A 17459-nucleotide genomic window follows, 5' to 3' on the forward strand; every position below is an offset into this window, starting at 1 on the left:
AGTGTAGGGTAGGCTTTACTTGTATGTTTGTTTTATGCACAAGTTTATTTTAGCGGAGAACTAGGCTGAAAAAGTAGCCTTTGTTTGAACCTTCTGTAATTTACAGTGCACGTATTAGTATGCGAATCAATTTAGTCTAGGTTTTTGCTTTTGTTGATTTTATGTCATCCACATAATGTTTTGTGCAGTGTAAGGATGCCAAGAATTTTTGTATCCCGTTTTGAGTAGTTTTGCTTTTGTTGTTTGTGCGTCTGCAGATGAGCAAGCAATATTTTGATTTTTTAACTTTTGTTTTCTTCCTTATCATACCTGCTGACATTGAGATACTTGTCGAACTGCGTGCTTGCTTACGTATAGGAAAACCTAGAACCCGAGTAGAGGGTTTTGAACAAGTTGATTTTAAGAGAGAAGTCGGCTGAAGGTAAAAGCCTCTGTTTAAACCTGTTTTGCAGTATACATATAATTGCTGGTGTGCGCATTATTGAAGAGTAGGTTTTTGTTTTTATGCTTGTTTTGTGTGATACGCGTGAGTTTGATTTTGAGGTTTACTTATGCAGTAAGAGATGTAATTCATTTACTACCTTCTTTCGTTTTTGTGTCGCCCGTAGCACTTGCGCGCCTTAAACACTGTGAATCTCTCTGGGAAACGATACAAAACGTTAAACTGTTGATTTACTTCGCACGTATTAGGTCTGAGTTTTTTGCCTTTATTAGCTGATCCATGATTTTCACGAGCGAGCGCAGCAATTGTATAATTTGAGGAAGACTTTATCGGAAAATGTAACTTGGCATTTCTCGAGGTCAGTTGAGTGCTCTCTGTTTGTTGTGCCTCGGGTCTTATGTGGCTCGTTTCTGGCATTTGCTGGCCATAGCTCAGGCCCAAAGATTGGTAAAGCCTGCGTCAACGTCTACAAGAAAGCATATCTACGGCATCTGTGGTGCTTTGGTGCTGCAACCCCTTCGAGACCTCCTGTTGCGGTGTATGGGCTGTTGTGATTGGCCTCCCTGACATGGCGCCGCTTGGATGTGAGACAGTTGCGGGACACAGCTCCCAGAGGTGAAACACAAGCGACTTGAACGACACGCAAGCCGTACTTAGAATTTTGTGGCGCAGTCGTCTTTCCTCGTAGAACCCCTTGAACTTACCCAACCGACTGGCGACCTATAAAAGGCTGTTTACAGTCAAAACAGCTTAAAAAAGGTGGTTTTCTCCGTACGTTTCTGTTCATCGGAGTGCCGCGGACAATAAACCAAGCAACTGAGAATCGTCCGTGAGTGCATTTCCCACGTTCTGCTTGGTGCCTAATACACCTGTTTCCAAAAGTCGTGGCCTGCCTGGCACTGTATACTCATCACTACAATGGTATACAGAGTTCATTTCCACTTGGGACTCAATGTCTTCGTGCTGTGCTTTGTCGAGCGCCGTGTGCAGTGTTTTCTCCCTTGTCATGTGCTGAACTGAGCATGCCTCTTTCCCCTTTCGTGGGTTGTGAAGAAGGCGGCCTTTCACCTTCCCCTTTCGGGGGTGGAGGGGAAGATGGCAAAATTTTTTTAACTGTCAGGGCCTCTATTGCTTTTTCTGCAGAGAATTCTGGGAAGGCGAGGATATAAAGTGCGAGCGCCGAGGCACGCCCGACAAGCTTTCACAAGCGTCGAGAAGCTCACAGAAGCTCGAGGGCTTCCATGATGGTAACCCCATGATGTAGCAACACGCTACCTGTAAATAATGTAAATTAAAGCTACTGTTAGCAGCTTCGAGCTCCTCTCCCCGGTACTCTGGCTGGCTCCGGTCCTCATGGCAGACCCCCTAACACATAATTGGCCTACATGTCCAACGTTTGCCTTTGAAAACCGAGCACAAATTCATAGGCGTCACTCTCAATTAAAAACTTACACGCATTTCTCACCTAAAATCTATAACGAGCAAGTGCGTAGAAAGTAAGAATATCCGAAAAGTATTATCACGCACTTCTTGGGGTAGTGACAAGAAGTGCCCCATTAATCTCTACAAAAGCTTCATACGCTTACGCCTAGATTATACAGCGATAATCTGCTAGTCTGCAACTCCAAGCTGCCTGAAGATACTCAAGTCTGTTCATCATTTGGGCATAAATTAACTCTGGCATCATTTGGGCATGAGAGGGCTTTAGCAGGAACCCCGTAGAAAGCCACCATGTAGAATCGCATGAGTGGTCGCTCCAGTTGCGGAGATGCTGGATGTCTTTTCTGTACTCTCTCAAGCTGAACGCCCACAAAGATCAGGCCTCCTCCTCCATAGTCAATGATTTCTCAGCTTCTCCCTTGTTTAACAACAGTCCTTCGCTGAAACAGCCGTTGTCACACCGTATTAGGAGCTTCGCTGGGGAAACATGCGGGTCACTTCTGGAACACCATCTGATGGCTCCCGCAGCACATCCGCCGCCGTGGCAGTGGCAGGTTATAGACTGCGATGTATCCATCGTAAATGTTACTGAACACGCACCTCCTGCACACAATCTGTACATTAGCCCAGCTTAAGAAGAAAACTCCCTCGTACCTTTACCGAAACACAGAAAACTGAATCATTACATATACACGTCCCGTTATGAGTTAGCAGATGTTCTGTTACCGATTTCCAAAACTGCTAAACTACTTGGCAGAACATCACATTGTGGTGGAATCAATAGTAAGAAAACATTAGGGCATTTTGTGGATCTCTTTGATACTTTATGCCAAAAGCAAATTGTACGTTTTTATAAGTTTATAATCGTTTACATAATGTTCTTTTTAGGGGCGAAGCTCCTTATAGCGGCGCCCGTTCATCCCTCGTAGTCGTAGTAGTAGCGTATAACCAGTCTTACATTTTGACCTCCAAGGTGATGCCGGTGGGAGATTTCTTCTGTGCGTTGTTGAACAATAAAAAATTCGCAGTGTGCGCGTCAACTAAAAGCTGAATACTGCTGTCTCTCATTTCCCCTTAGCAGCCATTGGCATGTACATTGAGCACTATCTGACAAGAAAGGGTTGCTACGTTATACTCGCTGGGCGTAACCTCCTTGATTTTAGAAAGGTTTGGCGAGCGTTGGGCCGCAGTGCCATGAATACAGTAAACTAGTATATACCATGAACTCGAAGTGGCTAAAGGTGGGAAGTAGACACGAAGCGCAAGCCGTGAGAAAGTGTGCTTGTGCCACCTCTCGTTTAGTTCATGGAATGGCCATTGGATGGCGGTGCTTCTATATGGGGAATATAGGATGAAAAGATGCGAGATGGTAGTACTTGGAGTGTTGACTAGTTGGACGAACGGAGACACAGACAGATGCATGGACGGACTCACGGATGACTGCACTGACGGATGGACGCATGGACGGATGCAGGGGCGGATGCATGGAAGAACGCAGGGACGGACGCACAGATGGACGCACGGACGGACGGAACCAAGAACGAATGGACGGACGGATGCTTCGCCCCACTCTTTATCATTCCCTCCGTGGATATGCTGCCATTTTTTTCTCTTTCCTCCCTCCGCAAAACATAGCTAAGATATTCACTGTGCTTCTCTTATTTCTGAAGTATAGCATCTGGTTTGTCTCACGTACCAAGAATGCTCATTAAAAAACAGAAAAACACAAACTGTACAACCAAGCGGCATTTGTTAGCACATATGCGCATATCGTTTGTTTTTCTTTGTACCACAACCACTATCCTGCTGTTTGCCTCGTAAAGGCGGCCCGAATTCCCGTCAAGTGAATGGTGTTTCACTTTTTTGTTCTGGCCTCATCATAAAAGATTAACTGAATTTAACATTCGCACACACTTCCTCGAACCTCCACATAAATAGAGTTGTCAAATTTTACACATGCGCCAAAATCACGCACTAGTGTTTCTTATGCGGCTGTTGGCCCGTCCTTTTGGATTCCGGTATTCTGAACTCCCAAACAAGCATCTTCTCCACAGTATCTCATGAGATATCAGTGGCTGTCAAGCATAATAATGAAATACAACTACAACGCGTGGTTATATACACAAATTCTCTGAGCACCCCGATAGCTTTCAAAACTCACAAAAACAATAAAATCTGTCCTTGTGCCGCTTTACTCCCTTTTATGCATGTTTTACGTCCTCAAAGCACATGTTGTGGGCTGGGTTCCGGGGCCCCGCGAGATCGCTGGAAACGTGGTGGCGGGCCAGGTACCTGAATCCATGCACGACCACGCTGCCACCGATACATCCATGCTGTCCCTGCACTTGAAACCTTTCTTACGACGGGAGCTTAGGGTATGCTTCCAGCGTTTATGGGATAGGCAAAGTTAAAGCAAAAATAATGTTATGAAACCGTTACTTATGAATGAAAACAGCTTGTGATGTCAAAAATAGTTGCAAAGCTCAAAATAATTGCGGTTATGAATAGTTACACGAACTCTCATTAAAAGAGAACAATGACAGCATGCGCAAGTCACTAAAAGAGCTACCGGCATCGCTTTTAATTTTGAACGTTGCTGAATAAAAGGGCAAATCCATGTCCAGAATTTTTTCTATCCAAAAATATTGCTTATAAAACAACTACGTGTTTTTGGGAATAACTACTGCACCTACGAACAGCACGAAGGGTAAGCTTTCTGTCGCGCAGTAAAAACTGAGTCGAAAAATAAAACAGTTGTCGCTCCCTTTAAGGTTCTCCGCATCCTCGTCCCGTGCAGTGGTTTAGACGTTCTAAGAAAAAAAGCACTATTTATTGCCCTACCGATAGCTGATTCCATTAGAACCATCAATGTGCATAAGTATCTAATCACTTTTCACAAAGAAATCATTGCTGGTATTTTAACAGACGTGCAATTCACTCTCACTGCACATATTCACGCCACTGTGGTGAATTTATAGCTATTGTGCTTTCACGCACGTTAGCGCGAGAAACTTTAAGACCCTTATACAGCCACATACCATAATCATTGTTCGCATCGCTTGTCTCATGACCTGGCACTTATAGGCCATCAGTTGGCCCTTGCGCCATAAAACACCACACATGATCATCATAATCAGAAGAAAACAGCCTGTCTTTGTAAATAATCAGGAAAATTCACACCGTTACTTTATTTCATTCAGCAGAATAAACACGAAGTGCAAAGCTGCAAGTTTATTGTAGATACACAATATCAGACATAACGAGGCTGGTAATAGCCTACAGCCACTATACAAGTGATTATCGCTGCACTTTTGCTCTTAGTTAGCACAAAAGTTTCGCCTTTCCAGCGCGTCCATCAGATGGCTGCGGCAGTGCCACTTGGCGCGTCGGACATGGCGCGTCCGACATCTGCTCGCACGGCTCGCCTCCCTCTCACCGGCGCCACTTGCCCACGCGCGATCCGACGAAGCGCGACCAACCCTGCGAGGAGGAGTCTTTTGCTCTTTCGTACTGCTGGCTTCACAAAATATGTCGTAATGGCCACTCCTTATGATTCCTTCCTCTGGGTAAGGAACTTGGCCATTAATAACACCGTAGTGAACGGAGCAATGGGATCTACTTAGGAACCAATCATTGCAGATATCCCAATGCACTTTCTGGTCACCCGAGGAAAATGTATTGAAATGATTTTCAGTTTTTCATAACACCACAGAAACGCTTTAGTATTAAACGACTTCATCTGTTCTTTATGCAGCACTTCTCCAAGTTCACCGGCGTGGTGTCGGCCTTCAGCAGCTTCTTCAGCGACTATGCGAAGTCACGGATAGATGATTACGCCGTGTGCAACTATAAGGTAACCGCTACAATGCATTTGCATTCGCTCACGTGGTGAGGTTGTGGCGCTCTCTCTCGCACCCCACTGAAGTCATTGGTACGTGTGCGAAATATTATTACGAAATTAATGCAATTCCTTTCTGTTAAATGTACTAATATATAAACCTCACGTTATTTCATTTTGCCTGTGTTTGAGGGCCGCAAGCCGTGATGTAGTGAATGGTTTGCTTTGAGCGGGATCGCGCCACACGGACAAGCCAGGCTCTTGAAGTGCTGAACACTCAAAACCAAAACAGCTATTTATTACACGGCTAAAAAATCACCTGCCGCTTTTTATCAAGTCAGCGAATTTAAGTAAGTTGTTCTCGCGTAGTGAGTTCCAAGAAAAAGCTCACGAGTTGTCCAGAATTTGACAGAATGCGTGAGAACGAGATGGGGGTCCCCATAGGGTACAGTGAATGCGGACACAGCCTTCTTTTGTATGCTTTCATATTCAACGAGGCTTATCGGTGCATCGGGTGGAAGTTTTATAGAAATAGTGCGTTAAGTGCTATCGCAACAAATGCATTTATTAGATACTTACATTCTAAGGCAAAAACGTGTTAAAAGGGTGTGTGCTTCGTCCTTTTAGGGGCTAATGGGGCTGCCACAACCATTGATCTCTTAAAGTACTAACGGCACCGGGTCTAACAGTTAGTCTCCTCAAGGGACTAACATTTACTCGTCACATTTACACCCTGCTGAGTAACCGTTAGTCCCACAGTTCATCCCAAAGCACTAACATTTAGTCCTCCCATTTGCACCTTATAGAGCAACTGTTAATCCCCACATTTACACCTTACCAGGCAACCATTAGTCCTCACATTTGCACCTTGCCGGACGAACGGTTGATCTACTCAAATACTCCAATCAAACAAATTTTTGTCCCCAGTTAAAACGTTGTTTTTTGTTTATTTTCCGCCAGGCCTAATACTTTTTTCGCCTGCTTTTCTGCACAGTTAGCAACAAATTCCGCAGAAAAGAACACGCGAAAAAGTAGTTAGCCACCTATGTGTAACTGCTTTCACAGCCACGGCAACAACAAAAAAAAAGTGAGACGTGGAAATCTTTTATTTTTCTACTTACACATGAAGTTTCGCCATTCTTTTAAGCGAATTCATGGCGCAGTGTGCAGGTCCAGTCTCGTTGCCAAATCTTGTTCACTCCTTGGGGAGCTCCTCCGACGGAAGCGTAGATGACAGGCATTGCAGACGTCAGTGCACGCAGCCTTGTGCCTGTTGTGTTCCCACGGCTTCACGTACAATACTATAATAAAATAGTTAGGCACACGTCACAGAAGATGAGCTTGCACGCATGCGACAAGTACGTGCACGTTAATATAAAAACAAGCGTTAAAATATGACGCACAAATAACTTTACTTTCACATCTCGCACAGTCCTTCTGAAGCTGCTCTGACGAAAGAGATGGATGACGGGCATCGCAGACGCCAGCGCACACAGCCTTCAGCATGGTGTGTGCCCACGGCTGCACAAAAAGTATGTAAAATAGTGAGACACAAACGACAGAAGATGATTACAAATGCATATGAGAAATACGTGCAAGGTGAAATGAAAACATGCGTGAGATATGGCATGCTAAAAATTTCACCATGATGTCACACATCGTCAAAGACTCATTTCGATCCCCGTAGGGTAACAGCTTAGGAGCAGCGGCCGCAGCCACAACTCCGCGAACCACCATGCCGCTAACAAGTCGGCGAGTCCTAAGCGAGCGACGTCGTTCAACTCGAGCAAGCGAACGTGAGACCAAACACGGCACTGCACGCGGAGTGTCTGCCGCCAGCGAACTTCGAACAGGAGAGCGAGCGTACGCTGGGCCGCCGCCACGAACAGCGCCGAGCTGGTTTGGAGCTAGCACCGACGAAATCGACGGCAATGCGGCCCCTTTCCACAAACTCGAGCGAGTGAAGCGCGCAAACGCGAGTCCGCCGCCGCGGCCAACGGACTGAGCTTAGCTGCTTGCGACCGACTGACGGAGAAGCCAACTGTAATGGCGACCAATTTTCAGTGAGTTCAGACGCTAGCGAAAGTCCCGCTAGCCCGTGCTGGTGCACTTACAGCGCGCGACATACTACAATTAAGCTCTTTACGAGAACCCGCAACTTGTTTTTGACGACTCCCAACACATCGACGAGGTCTCAGCCCAATATCGTCAGCACGGTGCTCATCGCGGCTCCGAAGACAGGCGAGCACTCGATGAGCGAGCGTACGGGAGGCCGACAGCAATGGCGGCCAATTTCCAGGCAGTCGCAAAGCACAGGAGAACTGCTGACGCCGAAGCTGACCTTCACGATGCATTTCGTGCGTGCGATATAGAACATGACCGAGCCCGTTGCCGGCATGCGCGATGGCTAGTTTATTCTACTCTACAAGTAGAGTAGAATAAAGAATGATAACCTACTTGCCTTAGAATCCGTAGCCGTTTTCTGGCCTGAGTCGGACTGAAGTATATATCCGATAGGCCTGTTCTTTTCGGCCGCCATATTGGCCTTCCCAACTGTTGCTGTCGTGTGTTGGTCGTGACTATCTTGAAGCCAGAGATTTACAGCGCGGCGTGCGACCGGTCGAGGCTTGCTCCAAACTTCATTGGTGCAGCGAAACATTAAAGCAGCCGCCCACGGTCACCCAGGCGTACACACAAGCACCACGTCGTAATTGTTAGATCGTCGAATCCGGGCGGCCGTGGTCGAGAACTTCAAGCGGGATGCTACGCCATGACGCTACGTAACCGCCGCCGGCAAAATACGGGGAAAGACTGAGCCAGCAGAGGAGGAGAAGGACATGTGTTTTGTGGAAAAGGAGAGCTGGTCACCTTGGCAACGCTTTTCGCGCTGCCTCCAATGCCCGGGCGGTTCATTTCTAGTGAAGAGTGGTTTCGCGCTGCACACTTCCCTCTGTGGTCGCACCTCAACGGTCTATCCGTTCATCGCGTACGCCTATTGGGCTCCGTTACTCCTTATCCGGGTAATTTTGCCTTAGAGTGTATGGAAATAGAAGTGATCTGATACGCTGGGCAGCCTCCTAAAATACGCCGCACTCTAAATGTGAACATTTGGACGTCATGTGAGCAAGCACTAATTGCTGCTTGAAAAATTCAAGCGTGCTTTATGTACGGTTTTCAAGGTACCACTGCTCCTATTTTTAGGGCTGAAAATATTCTGCTCAGGCACATGTTCAAATCGGCACTCGTATTCGCGGTGTTTACTTGCGGCTTCCCAGTGAATGCATTGTAAAAGTTGACTGAGACTCATTGCAATTTCTCACCATGAATGACTGCGTGATGTTACTTTTTTTAGCTGGAAAAACTACGGCTTGAAAGTTTGGCTCCGAATACTTCCAAAGCACTAAACATGGACATCGACTTCTACGACGGGGTAAGTCAATATGAACACGCGTCAAGATGTTATAGAAAAAAAACATGTTGCTCTTGGTCAGATCAGTGGCCACGTTATTCTTTTCGCACAAAACTACAAGATGGATTTCATTTATCGCATTTTTCCAACTGAAAACCCGGAGTTATTAGAAGCAAACAGCTGGTATCTTTCCGCAGTTACAGCTGCGAGCAGTATAGGCGTGCCTCCTCCTAGCGTGAAAATCAGGGGCGCAGCCAGAATTGTTTTTCGGGGGAGTTCACTCGATTCAGGGGGGGGGGGGGAGGTGCAAGAATCAGCTTTTATCAGTGACGTGACTATCGGCAGTAGTTTGAGCAGATTGTGTACATGTATATGAAAGTCATGACAATCCGCACCCCTCCCCAAGCGTTCACTTGTGAAGAGCGCAAGTAAATGTTAAGTAACCGCACTATAATACAGTACGCGGTAGATACACAGGCCGTTTGGAGCAACGGTCTCTCGTCGCATCATTGAATGGGCTAGCCTTCGAAAATGACTCTTCGCCATGACTAGCCCAAACGGAGAAGACATCGTTAATCGTTAATCTCCGTTAAGCGCAGATGACGTAGTCCTCGTCGAGTCAGAGTGCATTTGTCGAGTCAGGACGGCTCCACATTGAACGTGGAATTACAGGTACACGCAGCATGCTTTGTACATTCATAATTAGATTTCGGTTCTGCTTACTATGCTGAGCGAGCTTTTTACGGTCAATGTTTGTGATTGCGTGCCTATGGGAATAATTTTTTTGTTAACTTCTATGTGTCAAGCAGGCCTTGCGGCAGTGATAGCTTTAACTCAACTTTTTTTTTTACTTTAATGCACGCATCCAAGCGTTTTGCGATACGCAATAAGCAATTTTTTGTAAGCTATCCTCCTCGTGGGTAACACGGTTTCGTACATGTTATTTTTCGGGCAGACTTTCTCTTAATCTTGGTTGACTTTACAGTTTGCACTGTGACTTTTGATACCGATGAAGTACTCGGATAATCGGGGTTTTATTGTGCATTCTGCGAAGGCAAGATAATCGTTGTTGAGAAATGTTTTTCTGTTCTCCATCCAAAAATGCACCTGGGATCAGACTATGCCTACTCATATAGAAGTGGCTTGCTCACTGCGTATATGCGCTAGAAAAGTTAAATACGAAGAAAAAAGCGTAATGTTCTATTTTTTTAGCTTTCGTCACTCTGCTCCCTGAAACGACAGCGTTAAGACAAGGTGTCTTCCGTTGTTTGCAAGCGTGCAGACGTGATTTCCTTTTACGTCAATTGATTCAGAACTGTACTGAATATTTCACCGTGCAGCATAGATAGGCCATGTATACACTGTTCTAACTAGCACGTGCATTCGTGTTTGCAGCACTTACGCTGGCGCGAACAGGAGCAGCCTCGTACTAGACAAAACCTCGAGTGATCAATTCGCTATTCATGAAACAATGAACTCCGGTCTTGCTCAGAGCACAGTGCACCATAAAGAATTTCTCAGAACACGTGAACTCTGACTAGAACTACTAGCGCATCTCCTCTCACCGACAAAAGTTGGTTGCACGTTTGTGAGTATATACAAGGTGGCCCAGATACCTTTAGCCAGAGTTGAAAAATATGCCAACACATGCCAACATATGACTGGAGTTAGTTAAACTATTTGTTGCGTTGTAAAATTTCATTTAACTATATCTGTTTAATTATTTATCTTTTGAAGGAACGAAGATAAATAAAAAAATCAATGAGAAAGTGGCAGATCAGAATGTCCCATTAGTCAGTTGTGAACTCTATATCTGGTAAGTATTAGTGTTTTTCTGCCTATAGCAAATGCCCGCGAAATACAAAAAATACCAAGTGACAACACGATAGCGCCAATGCACAAGATGATTCTAGTGCTCCCTAAGGTGTCGCATACGAACGACACGGTGCCCTAGCAGCGGTTCATGGCAGCGAAAAGAAATCACAGCAGTTATCGTTTTTGTGGTCCATATCAAAACATATTCATTGTAAAGCCACTACCATTGTTGCGGCTTTGTCAAGACAGCACATTCGGGTAAATCGATTGATTGATTTGTGGGGTTTAACGTCCCAAAACCACCATTTGATTATGAGAGACGCCGTAGTGGAGGGCTCCGGAAATTTCGACCACCTGGGGTTCTTTAACGTGCACCCAAATCTGAGTACACGGGCCTACAACATTTCCGCCTCCATCGGAAATGCAGCCGCCGCAGCCGGGAATTGAACCCGCGACCTGCGGGTCAGCAGCCGAGTACCTTAGCCACTAGACCACCGCGGCGGGGCTACATTCGGGTAAATCAGAGAGCAGAATCAGGTCGTGCGTACGCGCAGTGCCAGAGAGCACTTGAATTATTGTGCGCACTGGCGCACGAACGGGTTTGCCACATGGTATTTTTTTATTTCATGGGCATTTGTAATTAGCAGAAAAACACTAATACTTAAAAGATATAAAGTTCAAAACGTTTTAATCGGACGTTTTACAAACCAATCTACAACTTTCCTATTGAAGTTTTTATCCATCTTCGTTCCTTGAAAAATGCGTTTGATTGATTGAGTGATTGATATGTGGGGTTTAACGTCCCAACACCACCATATAATTATGAGAGACGCCTTAGTGGTGGGCTCCGGAAATTTCGACCACCTGGGGTTCTTTAACGTGCACCCAAATCAAAAAAGTTAGTTATTTAAACAGATCTATATAAACAATATTTTCGAACCCGAAAAATAGTCCAACTCCAGGCATCGGTCAGTAACATAACTTTCGTCGCATCGTATGGCGTTTGTCGGCATAATTTTAAACTCTGGCTGGAGTTAGCTGGGGTACCCTGTATAGATAACGGACTGTTTGCTCTGGCACCTTGAAAAAAAGTAACAGTTTCGCCAAAAGGGTGAAGCAATCAATGTTACAGCAACATAGTGGAATGTTTTGCGAAGCAAAGCTAGAATTTCGGGAGCAATAATAATAGTTGTAAACATGTGCTTGCTAAGTAACAAAGTTTCCTCCGGGGGGGGCTCCAGTAGATGACCGAAACAAGGCTCGTGCGCTAGTGACGGTGTTGATCAACGAAGTGAGGCTGGCATTGAACTCGTTTACTTAGATACGATCTAACGTAACTCTACAAAACGCTGGTGTAAGAGAACACGATCGATCCAGGTGAACTTTTGGCACCGTTTTTTCGTGTTGAGAGCGCATCCCGTAGAAGGTGCCGCATGCTGTGGGGGCACGTGCCGGGCGTTTATTGTTGCCGCGATAGCGCGGCAACCATAAGCTTCCTCACTGCCTCGTTCGCTTTCGGGCATGGTGTGCTCGCGAGAATAGCGTGCGCGCAGACGACCCCGGCCAGAAAGGCGATGCTCGCTCCCGAGAAAGAAGAGGCTGGCGCATCCTTCCCCGTATGGCAAACAATGTTCCAAATATTGCCGTGAAGTTCTTGTCTCGCTTCAAACGTGATCTAAGAGTAAAGTCAGCAAGAAAGCACAGGCTTAACACGTCAACTCTTGGTTTCAGTACAAATCAACCTGTGTTCGTGAACGAACATCTGTGTCTTGCAAATAAGGTTTCATTAGGTAAGGCTTTACAGAGAAAGAAAGATAAGAACTGGAGATTCGTCGGGGTTTCCGAAGGAAAAATCCTTGCTAGTTAGTCTGAGAACTCGAAAGTAGTTCACGTTACATGCGAGGATGATCTCGCGAAACTAGTGTAGCTGCTCTTCTTGATCACCTGCCACAAGAATTTTCAAATAAATGGCTTTCACGATAGCTCAAGTAGATCAGCTCTTAAATAAGACATACACTAACATATTCCACTGCAATATCCACAGTATAAAGAAAAACCTAATTTGCTTCTTGCTTTCTTAGCTAAACATACAAACCCCTTTGATGTGCTAGCAACTACAGAAACATGGTTAAAAAAAGGAGAGAATGTCAACATTCGCGTATACGAAACCATATCACATCAGCGAGACTCATGTTCACGTGGTGGTGGAGTGGCGCTTTTTGTAAAAAAAAGGCTGCGCATATGCAGTTATATCCTTGCTGAACCACAGCTCTCCCGATCTAGAAGCACTTTTTATCAGACTCCACTGTTTTGGCATAATTGACATGGTTTACCGTCCACCAATTTCCAATGCAGCGCATTTCCTCGATAGGATGGAAAAAATTCTTTTCTGTCTTTCAACTAAGTACCAGAACCGAGCAGTCATCGTTGGGGATATGAACATAGACACCGCAAACACTAGTTACACTCATTACACACAATTGGGTTAGTTCATTCAATTTTCGTAATCTTATACATACCCCTACTTGAGTGACCAGTACGTCGGCAACAACGACTGATCACATCTTAACTAACGTATTATCGAAAGTGAATGCTGGTGTTTATAATGAACCGATAGCAGATAAACTTTCTACCTTTGTTTCCATAAGGACAACTCCAAACAAGAATGCACAATTTTTCAGCAATGCAAGCAAAATAAATGACAACTTATTACGGGATCACATTCTCTCCATCAAATTTGAAACATTGTATGACGATGACGCCAACAATGAATTAGAGAACGTAACAAAGGCCCTTCGCCATGCCATTGAATGCAGTCGTTCAAACGTGTTTGCACGCTCATATAACACCCTGCTAACTCCTTGGATGATAACAGAGATCCTTGCATTGCTGAAGAAGAAAGACTTCTGATACCACAAGTGGAGACAGCACAAAGAAATGAAATATTATTTAGGTAAATTCAAACTGGTAAGAAACCAATCCGTGAATCTAATGAGGCAACAAAAAAAGGTCTATTATTCTCGACTCATTTTCCAAGCACAAGGTGATTCAAAGAAAACATGGCAAATTGTAAAAGAAGTTGTCGGTAAAGAACCAACACAGCGTGTGTCACCTAATGTAGTCGATGCGCGTATACTTGATAAATTTAATCTATTCTTTACTGAAATCGGCTCTACCTTAGCCGCGGAATTCCCTAGTAGAGAAATGAAATGTTTTTCAACCTCCTTAAAAATACGTTTGCTCTTCCCCACATCAGTGAGGATGAAATTTGTGACACTGTTGCCAATATGAGCATGAACAAAGCCAGTGTAATAGATGTTATTACTGCTCGCTGAGTGAAAGATAACATTGATATTTTGAGCTCCATCTTGTGCCACGTATTTAACCATTGCTTCCGTACGTCGACGTACCCATCTTGTTTGAAAAACGCCAATGTTGTGCCGGTATATAAAGAGGGCGATTGCTCTGATCCTTCAAGCTATCGGCCCATATCTGTGTTAAGCATTATAATTACCATATTCGAAAAGATTCTTGAAAAACGAATGCGCCTATTCTTAGAAAAATATAATGCTTTTTGCCCGGAGCAGCATGGATTTAGATCATACCATTCCACATCAACAGCTTTGTTATCGTTATCACAGAAGATTAACAAAGCACTGCACAACAACCATCTTGTGACAGTTGTCTTCATTAATTTAAAAAAGGCATTCGATACCGTCGACCATAATATTCTGCTTATGAAATTAAAACGCTATGGATTCTGTGGCAAAGTTATTAGCATCTTTTCTCACTACATTGATGGACGTCATCAAATGGTCAACATGCAAGATCTTACGTCGTCATTATTAAACATAAAGAGAGGGGTACCTCAGGCGTCGGTCCTGGGGCCACTGTTATTCTCACTATACGTAAATGATTTGCCATGCATACTCAAATCGGCCGAGTTGCTAACGTACGCTGATGACACAGCTTTAATAGTTACCACCGGTAACACAGCCAATCTAAAATATAGAGCTAATGAAGAACTGGGAAATATTTTTAAGTAGTTTACAGTGAACAAATTAACACTCAATGCAAAGAAAATCAAATACGCCATTTTTCACTCCCGTTACCAAAATGTAAACTGTGAGTCGTTTCGACTTAACATGAACAACTGCCAACTTGACCATGTAAAAGAATTTAAATGTCTCGGTGTAGTGTTCGACAGCTCATTACACTGGAAAAAACAAATTAACTCTCTTAGTACTAAGCTAACATCTGGCTGCAGTATGCTACTGGCTGCTAGAAATTATTTTAGCAGAAATATTCTCAGAGTGCTTTATTTTTTGTTTGTTCATAGTCATCTATCATACTGCTTAGATTCATGGGGATGGTTCTTTAAAACTTACCTTGATCCAATCCGAATATTACAAAAGCGTGCACTTAGAATGATAGATTATGTGGCATATAATGAACCCAGTACGTCTTTGTTTCATAAGTTGGATATTCTACCTTTTGATTACTTACGGCAGCATAAAACCACAGTCACCATCAATAATGTTATTGCACACAGTGTACCTTTCGATGTATCTACCTTTTTTTTCTCGGCCCGCGTCACTAGATGCATGCCATTGCGGAATTTTAATCTTCCACCTCTTAAAAACGTGTATGGCCAACGCTTACTACAGTTCGTAGGAGCAAAAGTGTGGAATAACATACCACTTCAGATTAAAGATTCTAGGGCTTTCTCGAGCGCAATCAAAAAATAATTGCTACATGTAGATCAATAGTAATGACCGCGTACTAAGCCTTACACATAGTTTGATGTTTTGTCTGTACTTGATTATTTTATTATTTATGAACGAAGTGCAAATATGTGTTCTATATACATTTCTGTACGTTTTCTCAAGTAGTTACGTCACCTTAAATTCCAATAATATCTTCTTGTATTTTTCTTTGTTTTTTTGAAAAATAATATCTTCTTGTATTTTTCTTTGTTTTTTGATGTTCTGATTTTTTTATATAACAATTCTATTCTGCTTGTATACTTTCTCCCGTTATACCCCCTACTAGCCTATGGATATGGGTATAATCAGTGTTGTGCATTTCTTGAAATGTAGTTATAACAACCCCAATAAAATAAAAAATGAATGAAATTTATGCATACATATACATATAGGATAATTGTGGCTGTGGCGACGGCAAAAACCAGCCGAGACTGTCCATATAATTGCTATAACAATAATAACAAAAATATGATCAGCTTTATGCGATGCATGCACGCATGCCTATATACACGATGTTCCACAAAAATGTCACTACCGGCGTTGTTGCTGTTGTACATCAGTGGTTAGGTTTTACAAAACGGCCTTTTATGAGCAAGTTTGAAGTGTGCTCTGACATTTGGGGCATCGTGCGAAAGCTGCGTATTTAAGCCATTGTGATTACATAACAATCCCCTAGCTGGTCGGCAAGCGCGACAGCCCCTGCGAGCATCTAATACGGAAATGATGAACAAGAACTGTGGTGAGTGAAGTGTCTGCAGAGCTGTCTTGTTAAGCAGCTAAATCAAAAGATAATAAGTCCTTCGGACTTATTCCTTTGGGAAAAAAGTTTGAGATACCAACTACTACTAAATTACATCAAATTGTGCCCATTTCAGAAAGTTTGAAGCCGTCATTTATAACAAGAAGTTTGCGATAGTATCGAAGTATCTTGAGATACCGTTGACAAATTTTGCATCAGACACAATTGTCGCGGCAGTATCTTGTATCCGTATCTCCAATATCTTTTGCCTGAGCATCTTGTATTGTATCGCGATACGATTTCAAAGCATGCCCAGCCCTGATGCTGCTTCTGTTTATACCAAAGATCCAAAGGTCACTGAGCAGGTGTCTATTGCCCTAGCATTCACTGATTCGGTTGGAGTTTGTCTTTAGTGACTCACACTCTGCGACTAATGTCTTTATTGGGGATTTGTTACAGAACTGGATCACGGACTGCTGCGGGGTAAAGACATCTCTCCGCATACAATTACTTGATTTTGAGTGCACATGGGGTCACTGGAGGCCATACCGCGTCACCTCAATGAAGTGCGCTCAGGGAGGCACAAGGAATATGGCGAATTCTACCGGGAGAGCAGTCAAAAACACGCTGATAATGTTCTCCTCGTAACCGGCGTGTTTCAGCGGTTGAACATAAGCACTGTCACTGATTGGTCGAGCAAGAGTGGTTTTGCTGCGCCGAGAGCTGCCAGAAGCAGTGTGCAGTGCGCGCGCCTGAAAAGCGGAGTAGGCGCAGTACGATGAGTCACGTGGCCTTTGGACGTCACTGGCTCCAAGTTCTTCAGCCAGCGATTGCGGCGGCAATGGTAGCAATCATGTGTAGTTTCAAAACGGGTGGCGACGAGGACAGGTCGCCGTCTGTCGAATGCGTCGTTGCACAGACATACTATGTATTAAGATAATGAAGAACAAGTTCATGATGAAACAAGCGTTAAAAAATACAAACACTCAGAAAGCACACAGGACGAGTGC

At 44.1% G+C, this 17459-nt stretch overlaps 1 protein-coding gene across 1 annotated transcript in view; it reads left to right on the plus strand.

Annotated features, from left to right (window-relative positions):
• The window catches only part of LOC119168610 (neprilysin-1), a 638470-nt gene that overhangs the window by 398849 nt on the left and 222162 nt on the right, over nucleotides 1-17459 (plus strand). The window contains exons 13-14 of the mRNA XM_037420008.2: nucleotides 5637-5735; nucleotides 9073-9150. Coding sequence (XP_037275905.2) covers nucleotides 5637-5735; nucleotides 9073-9150 — 177 coding nt within the window. The remainder of the gene's footprint in view (nucleotides 1-5636; nucleotides 5736-9072; nucleotides 9151-17459) is intronic.

Source organism: Rhipicephalus microplus, chromosome 3 (genome assembly GCF_043290135.1).
Source record: "Rhipicephalus microplus isolate Deutch F79 chromosome 3, USDA_Rmic, whole genome shotgun sequence".
NCBI classification, from domain to species: Eukaryota; Metazoa; Arthropoda; class Arachnida; order Ixodida; family Ixodidae; genus Rhipicephalus; species Rhipicephalus microplus.